Source organism: Budorcas taxicolor, chromosome 22 (genome assembly GCF_023091745.1).
Source record: "Budorcas taxicolor isolate Tak-1 chromosome 22, Takin1.1, whole genome shotgun sequence".
NCBI classification, from domain to species: Eukaryota; Metazoa; Chordata; class Mammalia; order Artiodactyla; family Bovidae; genus Budorcas; species Budorcas taxicolor.
In genome coordinates, this window is record NC_068931.1 from 42,202,105 (window position 1) to 42,218,915 (window position 16,811).

A 16,811-nucleotide genomic window follows, 5' to 3' on the forward strand; every position below is an offset into this window, starting at 1 on the left:
CAGTCATGTTTCTTGTGTAGTTACAACCATTCACCTTTATTCAAGTTCTGTCCTTATGGGAATCATTTGATCATTTATGCTTTTAGTAGTAAAAAGTTCTGAAGCATATAAAACTAATTTTTATTAAACTTTTTAAGTTAGTGATTGTTTATCTTTTCTGCATCAAAGAATTTTACTTAAATATTCTCTGTCCAGGAAAAAAGAAAATGTACATATATATAAAATTTTATAGGAGACTTCCCTTTTGGTCCAGTGACTAAGTCTCCATCCTTCAGGGCACCAGTTTGATCCCTGGTTGGGGAACTAAAATCCCACATGCCGCATAGCGTGGCCACAAAATGATTTTTTTTTTTTTTTTTTTACATTAGTAGCCAATGTTTCCCTGAATCTAGCCCTTTTGGAGTTTTAATTATATTGTTCATTCATTTTAATGTTAGTTTAATATATATGTATCTATAGTATGTCCAGTGTATTGTGTGCTTTAACAGGTGTCATGAGGTATCATACTGAAGCAGAGTCTCTGAAGCTTTTCCACAAAACTGTAGCAAAGCTCTTACATATTTTTTCATTGTATTATTTACATGTAAATATGAAAATTTTTCAGAATTGAAGTATTTGCTGTATATGCTATGTTTTTTCTCTCAGTATTATTTTCCTGACAGTTGTCTCTTGACTAACAGGAGATTTTCTTTTTCATATTCTAGATTCTGAAGAGGCTCAGTCTGTAAATCCTTCCAGCGTTGATGAAAATATTGACTCTGAGACAGAGAAAGACTCTCTCATCTGTGAAAGTAAACAGATAGTTCCCAGTAAAGCACCTCTTCCATCTGCCCTTGATGAGTATGAGTTCAAAGATGATGATGAAGAAGAAATAAATAAAATGATTGATGACAGGCATATTCTTAGGAAAGAACTGCGAAAAGAGAATGAATCTGAAGTAGAAAAGAGTAGTTTATTTGCAAAACAGGAAAAAGCTTTCTATCCTAAATCATTTAAAAGTAAAAAACAAAAGCCATCTAGGGTCTTGTATTCAAGTTCTGAAAGTTCAGATGAAGAAATTCTTCAGAACAAAAAGTGTTCTGCTCCATGTTCTGTTCCTGAAACATCAAATTCTGATATTCAAACCAAAAAGGAATATGGAGTTTCAAATGAACACAAACAGAAAGGCAAAGTTAAAAGAAAATTAAAGAACCAGAACAAAAATAAAGAGAACCAAGAGCTGAAGCAAGAAAAAGAGGGGAAAGAAAATACCAGAGTAACAAACTTGACAGTTAATACTGCACTAGATTGTTCAGATAAGACCAGAGATGAGGGGAATTTTAGGAAATCTTTTAGCCCGAAAGATGATACTTCATTACATTTATTTCATATTTCCAGTGGTAAATCTCCCAAACATTCTTGTGGACTCAGTGAAAAGCAGTCAACACCACTAAAACAAGAACATTCTAAAACCTGTTTATCACCAGGAAGTTCTGAAATGTCATTACAGCCTGATCTTGTTCGGTATGACAATATAGAATCTGAATTCTTGCCAGAAAGTTCAAGTGTAAAATCTTGTAAGCATAAGGAGAAAAACAAACATCATAAAGATTTCCACTTAGAATTTGGTGAAAAGTCAAATGCCAAAATAAAAGATGATGATCACAGTCCAACATTTGAAAATTCAGATTGCACACTGAAAAAAATGGATAAAGAGGGTAAAACATTAAAAAAACATAAGTTAAAACATAAAGAAAGGGAAAAAGAAAAGCATAAAAAAGAAATTGAAGGTGAAAAGGAAAAATACAAAAGTAGGGATGGTTCTAAAGAGCTGCAACGGAGTGTGGAATTTGATAGAGAGTTTTGGAAAGAGAATTTTTTTAAAAGTGATGAAACTGAAGATCTATTTTTAAGTATGGAACATGAGTCCCTAACGTTAGAAAAAAAGTCAAAGTTGGAGAAAAACATAAAAGATGATAAATCAACCAAGGAAAAGCATATCTCCAAAGAGAGAAACTTTAAAGAAGAACGGGAAAAGATTAAAAAGGAAAGTGAGAAATCTTTTAGGGAGGAAAAAATAAAAGATTTAAAAGATGAGAGAGAGAATGTACTTACAGATAAAGAAACAGAATTCAGCTCTTTAGGTGTAAGTGCCACTGAAGACACTATAGGGTTACATTCAGGGGAAAAAGAAATAGAAATTGAAAAGCATATGAAAGAAAGTAAGGAAAAATCTGAAAAACGATTTCAAACTAAAGATAGGGACATTGAGAGGGCTGACAGAAAAAATTCTGAAAAAGAGAAGAAGATAAAACATGAGCATAAGTCAGAGAAAGACAGATTAGATCCTAGTGACTCTGTCGACAGAATAAAAGAAAAGGACAAGCTATATTCACATCACACAGAAAAATGCCATAGAGAAGGTGAGAAGCTAAAAAACATTACTACCATTAAAAAAAACGATGACAGAGATAAAAGTAGAGAAAAGATGGATAGGAAACATGACAAAGAAAAACCTGAGAAAGAGAGACATCCAGCAGAGAGCAAAGAGAAGCACTTGATGGAAAAAAAAAACAAGCCATCAGATAGTAGTGACTATTCTAAATCAGAAAAAAGCAAAAATAAAGAAAAAGATAGGGAGGTAGATAAAAAGGACAAATCTAGAGACAGTGTAAATATAAGTAATTCCAAACACTTCCAGGAAGAGAGAAAGTCAAGTATAACAGACAGTAATAAAGCACAACATGAAAAAACTTTCTCTCTCAAAGAAAAAACAAAAGATGAACCTTTAAGAACTCCTGATGGAAAAGAAAAAGATAAAAAAGATAAAGATATAGATAGATATAAAGAACGAGACAAACATAGGGATAAAATTCAACTGAGTAGTTCACTCAAACTAAAATCTGAAGCAGATAAGCCTAAACCTAAGTCATCACCAGCATCAAAAGATACTCGGCCCAAAGAAAAGAGGCTCGTGAATGACGACTTAATGCAGACCAGCTTTGAAAGGATGCTAAGCCTTAAAGACCTGGAAATAGAGCAGTGGCACAGAAAACACAAGGAAAAGATTAAGCAGAAAGAAAAGGAACGGTTGAGAAATCGCAATTGTTTAGAACTTAAAGTAAAAGATAAAGAAAAAACAAAGCATGCACTGGCTGAGTCCAAAAATAAAGAACTTACTAGATCAAAGAGTTCTGAGTTGACTGATACTTACACTAAGGAGAAACACTGTAAAGATGCTGTAAGTAATAGATCCCAATCTGTGGACACCAAAAATACAATGAGTTTAGGCAAGTCATCCTTTGTTTCAGATAATAGCTTGAACAGGTCTCCTAGATCAGAAAGTGAAAAGCCAGGTCTCAGCTCCAGGTCTGTCTCCATGATTTCAGTGGCTAGCTCAGAAGATTCCTGCCTTACTACAATGACAACCCCAAGGCCTCCAGTTGAGTATGACTCAGATTTTATGTTAGAGGGTTCGGATTCTCAAATGTCCTTTTCCCAGTCACCGTTTTTGCCAGTTGCCAAATCTCCTGCCCTTCATGACAGGGAGCTAGATAGCCTGACTGACCTATCAGAGCGGATTAAAGCATCGTATGCTAGCAGGCTTCTGACTTCCCATCTCCGGGCATCTTCTGTCGAAGATGCTAAACTAGTTACAAATGAAGGGAGATCAGCTGCAGAAGCCCGAAGATGTAGCATGCCCTCTGTCATTTGTGAGCATACAAAGCAATTCCAAACAATATCAGAAGAGAGCAGTCAAGATGGCTCAGCTGTGCCAAGAGATATTTGTCCTTCTCCCAAATCTGAGGTATCTTCCAACGTGCCTGAAAGAGAACTTTTGAGCGTGTCTAACATACATTCCAGTTTTGCAGCCTCTCCAACAAGATCTATAAACAGCAAATATAATTCTGCTGATACAAATGTCATCAAGGGCACTGCTCCCATGGGCATGCTGATGGGCAGTCCTGTGCACTTAGAGCTCTCTAATCAGGTTGGTGTGATCCAAAGTAAGTCATGGGAGATGGAGTCGTTAAACACCGGGGACTTTAGCTGCCCAAATTCTGCTGCACCTGATCAAGATTCTTCTGTTCAGGGTTTTTGTAATCCTGAAAACAAAGTATTGAGAGAACAGAATATTGATTTTGTGTCCGTGCACCAGACTGAATTGCCAGGAAACACTTGTGCTCAGGATCCAGCGTCCTTTGTCCCTTCCCAGCAACCTTGCTCTTCTCACAGCCAATCACTTTCAGATGCTGAATCTATTTCCAGACATACTTCTTTGTCCTATGTCACCACTCAAGAACCAGGTATTCTACAGCAGAAAAATGCAATTCAAATGATCAGTTCTGTTTTGGATACTGATACTGAACCTACAAAAGATATGGAAAATACTTTTGTCCTAACAGACGTTCAGAAGACAGATGCCTTTGTCCCAGTGTACTCTGAAAGCACTGTTGAAGAAGCATCACCAAATTTTGAGAAAGCTAGTACTTTGCCAGTATTGACATCAGAAAAGGACTTTAATGGAAGTGACGGGTCTTCCCAGCCAAATCCTCATTACGCATTTAGCAAGCTAATGTTTAAGTCTTCCAGTGGCCATGAGGCTGAAAAAAGCACTTCTGATACTCAGGATGCTTCACATGAAAAAGAAAACAAACTGGAGAGTTTGGTTTTGACTCATTTAAATGATAAGTGTGATTCTGATTTATGTGAAATGAATGCAGGAGTGCCAAAAGGAAACCTGAGTGAACCAGATAATCCAAAACATTGTCCTGAAAGTGAGAAGTGTTTGCTTTCCATCGAGGATGAGGAGTCACAACAGAGTACTTTATCGAGTCTGGAGAACCATCCACAGCCATTGGCTCCACCAGAAATGCATAAATACGGACACTTAGTTAAAGTAGAACTAGAGGAAAGTGCTGAAGATGATAAACCTGAAAACCAGATCCCTCAGAGGATGACCAGAAACAAAGGAAACACAGGAGCCAGTCAAAGCAAGCAGCTTCTGGCCAGCTGTGCACTGTTGCCAGACAAAGACAGTGAGTCTGCGTCCCCTCGAGGAAGAATAAGATTAACTGAGGAGGACGACCCTCAGATTCACCACCCGCGGAAAAGAAAAGTGTCTCGGGTGCCTCAGCCAGTGCAAGTGAGTCCGTCTCTGCTGCAAGCAAAAGAGAAAACCCAGCAGTCCCTGGCTGCCATTGTGGACTCGCTGAAGCTCGATGAGATCCAGCCATACAGCTCAGAGCGCGCAAATCCCTATTTTGAATACTTGCACATAAGAAAAAAGATTGAAGAGAAGCGCAAGTTGTTATGTAGTGTGATCCCTCAGGCACCTCAGTATTACGATGAATACGTGACATTTAATGGGTCATATCTCCTGGACGGAAACCCCTTAAGCAAGATCTGCATACCCACAGTAAGTAGCCTCTCTTGATACACTGAGAACCCTGTTGGTAGGAATGTGATGAAGGTCACGTGTAGTCTTCAGTTTTCTAGTAACCGCATTTTAATGGGGGGACTTCCCTGATAGCTCAGTTGGTAAAGAATCCACCTGCAATGCAGGAGACCCCAGTTTGATTCCTGGGTCGGGAAGATCCGCTAGAGAAGGGATAGGTTACCCACTCCAGTATTCTTGGGCTTCCCTGGTGGCTCAGCTGTTAAAGAATCTGCCTGCAATGTGGGAGACCGGTGTTCAATCCCTGGGTTGGGAAGATCCCCTGGAGAAGGGAAAGGCTATCCACTCCAGTATTTTGGCCTGGAGAATTCCATGGACTGTATAGTCCATGGGGTTGCAGAGTAGAAGACAACTGAGTGATTTTACTTTTGAAGTTTTAAAGAGTAAAAGGAGATGGGTGAAATTAATATTTCAGCCAATATATCCACAATTCTATGTCAAAATATAATCAGTATAGAAGAGCTTTTGAGATAGTCTACATAGGTAAATATTTGGTGCTGAGTATTTGAAACCAGGCTGACTTGCAGTACGTCTCAGTTCAGACCAGCCATGCATCAGTCAGTGCTCAGGAGTCGTATGTGGTCTGTGCTGCCTTACTGAACAACACTGGTCCTCGATATTGTGTTCTTTACCCGCTGCTTTTTTCAACCATAAGGAGTTAATGCTTTTATTTCTCCGAAGGGTAACTCCTTTCCTTATCCTTTTGATTCCATTCCCTCCAGCCTTCTTTGGAACCTTCCTCTATGAGAACACTTCTTGCTACTATATTTTTACAGTTTCTCTTTTCACTGGCCGTTACCCATCAACTGAACATATTTGGGTCTCCTTCGTCCTATGGAGAAAAAAGTTATCCCTTGCTTGTGGCACTTGGTCATGCCTAGTGAGTGATCTCACACCATACCTTAGTGATCTGTGCCCAGTGTCCCCTCTGTGTTACTTCCTGTTCACACTCTCACTGTGTGTGCACTGGCAGAGATCCCCCATGAGCTCCGAATTGACTCATTGCTTGACCTCTCCCTTTTTCTTTCTGCTTGCTCTCTGTCACATTCGACTTCATAACCATCTGGTTCTTCATAAACTCCTCCCCTCCCTGGTTTTTCATGATGGTGTGCTCTTCTGGTTCTCTTACCTCACTAATCTTTTTCTGTCTTCTTATGACTGTTGTGAGTGAGTGAGTGAGTGAGTGAAGTTGCTCAGTGGTGTCTGACTCTCTGCGACCCTGTGGACTGTAGCCCACCAGGCTCCTCAGTCCATGGGATTCTCCAGGCAAGAATACTCTTGTACTAACCCCTTAAACATCAAGGTTCTCTAGGAGTTAATTTTTCAGTCAGTGAGCTCCTGTCTCTTTCTGTGGTTTCAGCAGCGTTAGTCCCAAAATGTCCTGTCGAGCCACGTCATCTCTAGAATCAGATGGCACGTGCCTCCTGGGCAGTCAGTTAAATGACCTCAGGCACATGTCCCAGGCTTGGTTCCCCAGTATGCTGACCCTGAGGGTTTTCCAGGAGCGTCATAGGTGGGAGTTGTCAGGAGCTGTGCCTGCATGTGTGAAGGAAGTGGAATTGAGAGTAGGCAGGTGCCCTGAGGTGAGTGCAGTGACTGCCTGCACCTGTGGGAGCCTCTGGTTGGGAGCCTGCCCTGGCCTGGGGGAGGTGATGGTTATCTTGAGCTGCTGCGGTGCTTTGGCCACCCAACTCTCTGTTTCCAGAAGGCAGGTCTAACGGCACCCACTCCAACCTCAGACTTCGAAACAGGACCCCCCCACCCACTCCCTGACAAACACGTTATTTATTGGTGATGACACCACAGTAGAAACCCATCAGTTAACCTGGTTCTATCCCTTAGATCTGAGGACTCGATGTTCTCTGCTGCCTGTCCCAGGGCCCTCATCAGTATCTCTCACTTCAGCATTGCAGCAACTTTTCCACTTCTTCTTTCTCCTAGTTTCTTTCTTTTGGCACTTTCCTTTTGTTATTAAATTTCTGTCGCTTTAAAAACAATAAAAAGCTGTTTCCCTATTGAAGTATCTCAGCTGTGATTAGCTGGCTCGCCATTGGCCACACATAAAAACCCACATCTGAGCACAGCAGCCTGACCCATCTCCCCACTCCTGCTTCATCATCTCACCACTTGTCCGAGTCACTCAGCCTTTCAGTCACACTGAGCCCCCTCTCCTGTGGAGTCTCTGCTCGCTGCCTGGGTCCTTTGGCCATGCTGTTCGCTCTACATGGAATGCTGTCTTCGTCAGGGCCATTTTTCTCTCTTCCGTCGTCGTGTGAGCTGTGATGTCACTCTGGGCAGGATCTTGTCGGAACAGAATTGCTTGTATCTTCCTCAGACCTACCCAGGATGTTACAGTTAACTGTTTACAGGCCTGCCCCTCCCTTTGAGCTGTAATCTTATAAAGGGCTGGGACACTGCAGGTCTCTTGGAGAATGATGCCTACCTCTGTCTTCAACCCTGAATACACTACTGACTTCCGTAACTGTGTTCTACCTGCTTCTGGATGTCTTCTGAATGTCCCACAGCATAGGACAAGATGAGGAAAAAGCAGGGGGAAAGTATCCTCAAAAAGCCTCCACATACTCCTTCTCTACAGATGGATGTATTTTGAGAATTCCCAGATTTGTATATTCTGTACAAACCTCTCTCCTTGGCATCTTTTATACTAGCTGGTCTACTCAACATTTCAGCACTGAACTTGCCCCTAACTTGCTTCTCTCTCCTCGGGTCCCCTCTTGTGGTCTCTGTTGGCAGCCATCCAGTCCTAGTGCTGAAAGACCTGTGAGTCCTCAGCTGCTCCCTCTTTTTTATCCTCAGTCACCCATATTTTTAGACCCCATCCCTTTCTCTGCCTCCCCCTCTCACCCCAGTGCACCAGTGACCTGATTTCCTCATTCCTTGCTTATAGTCGTGTCCCTCAGTAGCTGTTCTCCAGTACAGCTGTGAGCTGTTAAGACCTTTCCCTGGTTCCCTATTACATATAAAATTTGCCCCAATGTGTTACACATAATATGTGTTCCACAACATGTTACTTAAATACCTTCTTCAGTGGAGAAAGAGGGTTATTTTTCATGACTAAATAAGTTTGGGAAACATCATTTAATCAAAAGATAGATTTCTTCACTGTAGGATTTCTAAAACTATTAAAATTTAGTTTGTTAATTATGAGATATGTAAATAAGTATATTTATGTGTGTGTGTATCCATACAGTGTTTCCCAACCTCACTTGTTCTCGGACCATTTCCTGTAAACCATGTTTGTGGACCCAGCGTCCTGTGAGTCATGCCTGGAGAAGCAGTGTGTGCAGGGTAGACTACAGCCTGTAGTACTGGGCCCTGCTGCTCTCTCCATGCTGCCCTCTGCTCTCACTCTTGATGCTCCAGGAACTCAGGCCTGCCTGTAGGTGCCTCCTGACACCAGACTGCTTGTCTCAGGCAGGTGATCGTACTGTTCTCTCCTATGCGAATTAGCTCCCTCCCTTCTGTCTCTTTTCCCCCACAACTAACTTCTCTGAACTCTTTATTCTGGCTCTTCCTTTAAGGTGGAGCTCGGGCATGACCCTCTCAGAGAAGCCTTCTCTGACACTCCAGTCTCAAAGGAGGTGTTTTCTCTGTGCCACTTGAAGGATCACCTGTGTGGCTTTTCAAAACTGAAGTAATAGCACCAAACTGTACTCTTGCCTCTTACTAAATTTAAAGAAGTTTTAAGACACAAATGTATAATTAGAGACCTGAAAAATGAGCAGCCCCAATAAGGTGTTTTATAGAATAGTCTGCATTGACTCAACTGATTGAATCCTAGTGGTGTTACACTGTTTACTGTTTATGAACAGAGTCTTGACTAGGTCCAGTTTTGCATCTTTGGCAAGTGTTTCAGGTATGGTAGGCACTACACTGTCCCTGCAGCCGAGTGTCAGTATCTCCTTGTGCCCCTGCCAGAAGAGTCCCCCACAGTTATTGCTTTGTGCAAGGATGTTCTGAGAAACCTTTGTTTCTTCACTCTAGTATGTTGATAGTTATTAAAAGCTGGGGGCAGAGGGAGAATATGCAGGGATCACAGACAGTTGCTGCCATACTTGGGTGTCTCTGTATTAATGCTCAAGAGTGTGCTTGAGACTAAGTCAGCTTTCTTAAGCTCCAGCATCTGTCAAAAAGCACAGTTCATGATAATGATCAAATCAGAGGTGAACTAACCATAAGCTCTTTGGAGATTGGATAGACAAAGTGAGGTATCACATTTGTAATGAAGTTTGAAAACCACAGCTCTATTAGAAGACAGTTTCATCTATTTTTAAAAAAGTTAATTCACTAAATAGAAGACTCCAGTTTTGTGTTTGGATTTTATCATGTCTACAGAGAGACTTTACTTACTCTACACTCAGACTGCCGTCATCTTTAGGACTGTTTGTGTGGTGTTTTTGTGTGTTTGTTATTCCTTCCTCCCTGTCTGTGAACTGTCACATACTGACGCTCTAAAACGTGTCTCTGCGGCAAACAACTCCCTCCATCCTGATTTGCTGTTTGGGATTTGCTGTGGCCTCAGAGGTAAAATGTGTACGTTTTGCTTTCTTTCGGAGCATTTCAAATATGTGATGTTTTGCTTTCTTTCAAAGAGTTGAAATTGAAAAGTAACAACCAGTTGTGAAATTGAAACTTACTGTGTTATTTAATTCAAAGAACGTAAGAATTCATGTTTTCATTATGTTCTGCACTAAAAAGGTTTAAGTTTATAGAAATAGCTGATTATTGTAAATGAAATCTAATTAATCTAATTTTCAACTTTTTTTTTTAAATTAGATTACACCCCCACCTTCACTGTCAGATCCACTTAAAGAGCTTTTTCGACAACAGGAAGTTGTCAGGATGAAACTACGTTTGCAGCACAGTATTGAAAGGGTAAGAAATGTTTAAATTCACTTATGCAAAAAATAACGGTTTTAACAGATTATGATGGCCTACAGTTTTTTATTAGTGAATCTTCCTTATTTAGAACCATTTTGGGAAATGGCTTGATTTTATTTTTGTTCTTCTGCAATAAGATGGAGAATTTTTAAGCCTATTTTTGGACAGCCATTCCTGTATTACAATTTATGTTCAGTATTTATTTGATAAACAGAAACCTCTTAAAATTTCTCAGTGTCATTTGCTGGATCTGCAGGCCAGTAGCAGTGAATTCCTGTATAGACAGATGGGTTTCCCAGTTCTGAGATTGTTGCTTGGTACCAGCTGCCATGGTACAGAATCATACTGAGGCTGTGCTCCGTGGTCTTTTCGGTCTGCTTTAGTATTCCAGTTTCTGGTGGTTAGTTTTGGCATGAAATGACAAGAGAACAAACCTATCTATTTATAGAAATCATCAAAGTAACTGGGATTGATAAAAATAATAAATTACCTTCTATATCTCTTCTGGGACAGTCAGGGACTTTCTGAAAATGTGATATAAGTTATGACCTTTCTTTACAGACATACACATAGATTCTTATACAAGCAAAACCTTGTATGTAATTTCTTCATTCATGATTGATTCCCTAGGGTAGAGGTTCTTAACCTTTTTTGTGCCATGGATTCCAATATAAAACCTTTGCTCAAAATGATGTTTGTAAATGAATGAAATAAATTTATAGTATTACAAATAGAAAAGCAAATAAAGATGCACTCAAACAACTTACAACACTGCATGACCCACATCAGTGAACAGTTTGTTAGCAGAAAGAAGTTAGCGTGTATAACCCACATCAGTAGCTGTTTCAGCCACAAGCTTGTGGTATATTTCATCTGTGCATGTAGCCACGTTACAAATGCCTTGCTGTTACAGAAGAGAAGCAGCCACCATGCCACCACGATGGAGTACCACTTCAGAACACTTAGAATGCATATAATAAAAAGACAGATAATAACAAATGTTGGCAAGGGTTTGAAAAACTGGAATCTTCCACCTTGCTGGCAAGAACATAAAATGACACAACTGCTGTTGAAATCAATTCAGTTCATTCACTCAGTCATGTCCAACTCTTTGTGACCCCATGGACTACAGCACACCAGGCCTCCCTGTCCATCACCAACTCCCAGAGTTTGCTGTTGAATACATTTTGGCAGTTTGTCAACAAATTAAACATAAACCTACCATATGACCCAGCAATCCCACTCGTAGTTATTTACCCAAGAGAAATAAAAATACACATTCAAAGAACTGAGCATGAATGTTCATAGCAGCCTTATTCACTGTGTCCCAAAGGAGCCATCAACTGATGAATAGATAAATAAAATGTAAAAATGAATGGAAGTGATGTGTGCTACAACACAGATGAACCTTGAAAACGTGACATGAAAGAAGCCAGTCACAAAAGACCACACACTGTTTGATGTCACCTGTATGAAATGTTCATAACAAGTAAATTCATAGAAACCAGAAGTAGAGTTGAGGTTGTCAGGGGCAGAAGGGGAATGCAGAGTGACTGCTGGTGGGCCTGGGGTATTTCTTCCTGGGGTGACAAAAATGTCCTGGAGTTAAGTGGTGACAATTGAACATCTTGGTAAATACAGTGAGCCTGCCATATCCACAGGTTCCATATTCATGGAGTCAACCAACTATGGATCAAAATACTCAAGAAAAAAAATTCCAGAAAGTTCTAATAAGCAAAACTTGATTTTGCCACATATTGGCAAATTTACCTAGCATTTACATTGTCTTAGGTATTGTAAGTAATCTAAAGATGATTTAAAGTATATGGGAGTATGTGTGTAGGTTATATGCAAATATGATGCCATTTTATATAAGGGGCTTGCACATCCATGAATTTTGGTATCCACAAAGATCCTGGAACCCATCCCCCACAGATACCAGCAGATGACTGTATGTTATTAATGAAAGCCATCATTGTACACTTTCAGAAGATCATTTTTAAAGAGACTGCCAATTTTGGAAAGAAAATTTACTTTTCTCAGAGTATTCTCTGAGAATTTAGAATTCTCAGAGTTCTCAAATTTCTCAGCCTTACTATGAAGGAAAAACTTCTCTGAGATTCAAGTTCTTTTAACATTTTAAGTGATTTTTTTTTCTTTTAAAACAAGTGGTTGAAGAGTTTTTGTTTTTGTTTTTTAATTCTTTGTTCAACTAGGAAAAACTCATTGTATCCAATGAACAGGAGGTTCTTCGGGTTCATTACAGAGCTGCAAGGACACTGGCAAATCAGACACTGCCATTCAGCGCATGCACAGTTCTCCTGGACGCAGAAGTGTACAGCGTGCCCCTGGATGCCCAGGTAAGGTCTCCCTGCTGCCTCAGTGCCCCTAGGACAGCAGCGCCTCTGGTAGTTGGTATCCTCAGGACAAACTTGAGTTCAACAGTCAGTAGAGCACAAAGGCAAAAATGAGTGAAGCACTTCCAGATCACCTGGCCCTCTGAACGTCAGGTTTATATCATTAAATCAAGACAATTACAGAACAGATACATGTGTGTTTAAGATAGCCTCATTTTATAGATAACTTGTAAGTTGTTTCTGTCATGGATTTTATACCCCGATCCTGACCTTCGAGCAACTGGGAAGCTTAAAGCTAGAAGCTAAAAAAAATTGGCAGGTGGAACCCGGGTTGAGTCAGTGCTGAGAGAAGACCAGGCTTTATTTGTATCTTGGGTGTTGTTGGGATAAATTAAAAGAACTATGGGAAACTGTACCTATAGTTTGAAAACATGTAATGCCACATATAAACTTCAGGAATCCGGAACCAGACATCAGTCATCAGAATTTTTTTGTAGTTCATAAACCAGAATGAAATTCACCCGTCATAAGAGAATATAAAAGTATCAACACAAGACAATGAAGGATCATCACCAAAAAAGACTAGGAAATGCTGGGGTTTTTTAAAAAGTTAATTATTTATTTGGCCGTGCTGGGTCTTCATTGCTATGTACAGGCTTTCTCTAGTGCAGAAAGTAAGGGCTACTCTCTAGTTGCAGTGCACAGGCTTCTCATGGTGGGAGCTTCTCTTGTTGAAGAGCATGGGCTCTAGGCAAATAGGCTTCAATAATTGCAGCTCGAGGGCTAAGTTGCCCTGCAGCCTGTGAGATCTTCCTGGACCAGGGATCAAACCCATGTACCTTGGATTGGCAGGCAGATACCTTATCCACTGTACCACCAGGGAAGTCCTGGGAAATGCTGTTTTAAATCAGGCCAACCATAGAAACACAAAGGATACACAGTATATTACAGAGAAAATTACTTAGTTCTTTCTGGGCTTTATTTTTCTCGTCTGTTTAAAAAGAAAAAAAGGAGTCCCAGATGGGTCATAAAGAGAATTTCTGAAAAGAAGTGAATTTTCCTAGTAAACCCAGAATGATCAGAGACTAAAAAGGATCACGCCACAGTCAACAGAAGAACGTAGTCATTATCTTGAGAACGACTGTGGGCCTGTTGCTTGTCCTTGTACGGCTGGCCTTACAGTTGATAGACAGTCTCTCTCAACTGAGGAGCAGGCTTGTCCAGGTGAACAGAGCTGCAGAGGGTCTAAGGAACAAGTCCACTTGCTTAGGTAGGCTATTCTCTTTTCAGACCTCTTCATTTTCCAGATAAACTTGTAATATTAAAAAGCATTGAATGATACATTTTAAAATGGTCAACACATCTTTCCTGAAGACCAGGGCAAAAGTGGTCACAGGTCAGAATGTGGACAGTGTGGTAGTGGGACTGTCTGAGGCCTGGTTACCCCTGTAGTGGTGCTGGTGGTCAGGTTGGGTGGGGCAGTTATGGAGGCAGCTGCCTGGTGGGCCCAGTGCTGCCTGTTGCCTGGGCATTAGAATGAGGCCTTCACAAGTCAGTTCTCAAACAATATGTAAAGAGATGCTCTTAACCCCATTTACAGAATAGAAAATTGAAGGAGTATATAATCAATTTGAGATTACACAATAGGATACAACGCTGACCTTTGAATATTGCCTATCTTAAAGAAATACCAAAACTGGTATTACTAAGAGTCGGTATAGTATTTCCGTATAAACTCTCCAAAGAATAGGTCCTAAAAAAAGGAATCAGTCCTGGGAGAAGCACCAGCCCCAGAGCCCTGTCTGCGACCGTGGTGTTGTTTCCTCCCAACGTGTGGTAAGCGAGAGTGTTAGTAGCTCAGTTGCATCCAACTCTTTGCGACCCCATGGACTGCAGCACTCCAGACTCCTCTGGCCATTCTTCCCAAGCAAGAATACTGGAGTGGGCTGACATTACCTTCTCCAGCGATATTCCCCACTCAGGGATCAAACCCGAGTCTCCTGAGTTGCAGGCAGATTGTTTACCAGGTCTGAACCAACTGTCACGTTAAAATGAGTTTCATGATCAGTTATATGTTAAGAAGGTCACAGGCATTTAATACATCATATGACATGCCTTTTTGAGACGTTTTGACTCACATAGCAGTAGGGTTCTCTTTAATTACTTACTAAACTCAACATCCTAATAATTCTAATAACTAATCAGCCCAGTATGGAAATATTTTATCAGCCTGTTTAAATACTCAGTTAGATGTTATCTTTTTTTGAAATATACTTTCATCATTCCTTTAAAAGTAAAATATACTATAAAAAGATACAGTGGCATATAGATTTTTTAAAGTAGGTTATTTTATTTTGTAATATCCAATTATTTTTACTGTTTCAGTCTGATGACAGTAAAACTTCTGTGAGGGATCGCTTTAATGCAAGACAGTTCATGTCATGGTTACAAGATGTGGATGATAAATTTGACAAATTAAAGGTATGTATGTTTAGAAGTTCACTTTAACTGGATGCTTCCCCTTCATCAACAGAAACTATTGCTGTGTGATAGAGGAGTGGTTAGGAAACGAAAGATGGTAAGCTGTGAGTCCTCATGCTGTTCTCACTTTGGAAGATAAATGAAGAAAAGGACCCCCACCCCGCATTTTTTGAGTCCAGTTTAGTATCAAAGGTGCAGCTGCCACAGAAAAAGCTGTTTCTAAAGGGGGTCTTCGTGCTTGTTATCCTTTGTACAAGAGGAGGGGAAGAACAGAGAGAGAAGAAATGTTATTTTGCCAGTAGTCTGTAAAGAAAATTATTTGGCTTGAATTATTTTTAAAAATCACTCTTCCTTAGATTTTCATAATTCTTCTGACAATTTGAAATTTTATTGCTTGAAAGAACAGTTTCAAATTGAAGTCTGTTAGATGAGTATAAAGTCACAGGCCCAGAAAGGTTTGGTGTATGGATACAGATATAAGACAGGGTAAACCAGAAATGGACGTAACTCAGAAACTTCACATACCCTAGTATATCCATCTTGCTCCCTAAAGAAACAATGCATGAGATTAATTTTTTTAAACAAAGCAGTTTCTAATAAATAATCAATTCTTCTCTTCTCTTAAATAGACCTGTCTTTTAATGAGGCAACAGCATGAAGCTGCAGCTTTAAATGCCGTCCAGAGGTTAGAATGGCAGCTCAAACTCCAGGAACTTGATCCTGCCACCTATAAATCTATCAGCATCTATGAAATTCAGGAGTTTTACGTTCCCCTGGTTGATGTTAACGATGACTTTGAATTGACTCCTATATAGCAGCCGTTACTTCCTGATGGTGTCTTAAACAAATGAGGCTCAAGAGTTACGCTGTGGAATGCTGCCTTTTGACAAAAATACGATATTATGCCTTCACAATTGTTAGTAAAGTTCAACTAAAGTTGGTGATGTAGTAAACACTGTCATTTTATTAAAAACGAAAAGAATTATTTTGGATCTTAGATCCAAGCAGTTTCTAACTGAAAACTACTATTTATATTGGTGGAAGGTGACTCACATTGGAGCCCGTTGGCAGATGTCATAGTTGAGTAGGGAGCAGAGGGGCTGCTAATGGCGCTGGAAGCTGTTAGCGCTCTGTGTACGAGGTGACTGCGGGTGTTCAGGTTCTGTCACAGTCTGCTAAGATAGATCAACAAACTAAAAGGCGCAGTTTCTAATGTGGAAGGAAAACTTGGCACAAAATTTCTTCAGTTTATTTTATCTGTAAGTTAATTGTATAGCTTTCTTTTCGAAAGTTTTAATATTGTCTTCCTTTTTAATAACTTATTTTATACATATTGTGCAGATGTAAATCTTGTAATTAATGGTCAAAATGTATACAAAGGGATTGGTAGTCAAAACATATACAAAGAGATAATTGTAAAACTGTTTTGTCTAATGTTTTATTGGACCAAAGTTGTAGTTTGTATGGTATGGAGTGTAGTGATAGTGTGTTGAGGTAGCAGGACCTTTAAATAAGGCATGCGTGTCTGCGTTAGCTTGTTACCATCACAGAATTGTAGAGACTGTGACTTAGCTGCATGCTTCCTATAATTTAACCCTCTCCACAGTGATGCCTGGCGGTAGTGTAAGGTGTTT

General features: G+C 40.0%; 1 protein-coding gene across 1 annotated transcript in view; it reads left to right on the plus strand.

Annotated features, from left to right (window-relative positions):
• ANKRD12 (ankyrin repeat domain 12) overlaps positions 1-16,498 on the plus strand; it is a 60,229-nt gene extending 43,731 nt beyond the window's left edge. Inside the window, exons 8-12 of the mRNA XM_052660454.1 lie at positions 705-5,398; positions 10,235-10,333; positions 12,556-12,699; positions 15,082-15,177; positions 15,807-16,498. Coding sequence (XP_052516414.1) covers positions 705-5,398; positions 10,235-10,333; positions 12,556-12,699; positions 15,082-15,177; positions 15,807-15,992 — 5,219 coding nt within the window. The 3' untranslated portion in view covers positions 15,993-16,498. The remainder of the gene's footprint in view (positions 1-704; positions 5,399-10,234; positions 10,334-12,555; positions 12,700-15,081; positions 15,178-15,806) is intronic.
• The last annotated feature ends 313 nt before the right edge of the window (positions 16,499-16,811 follow it).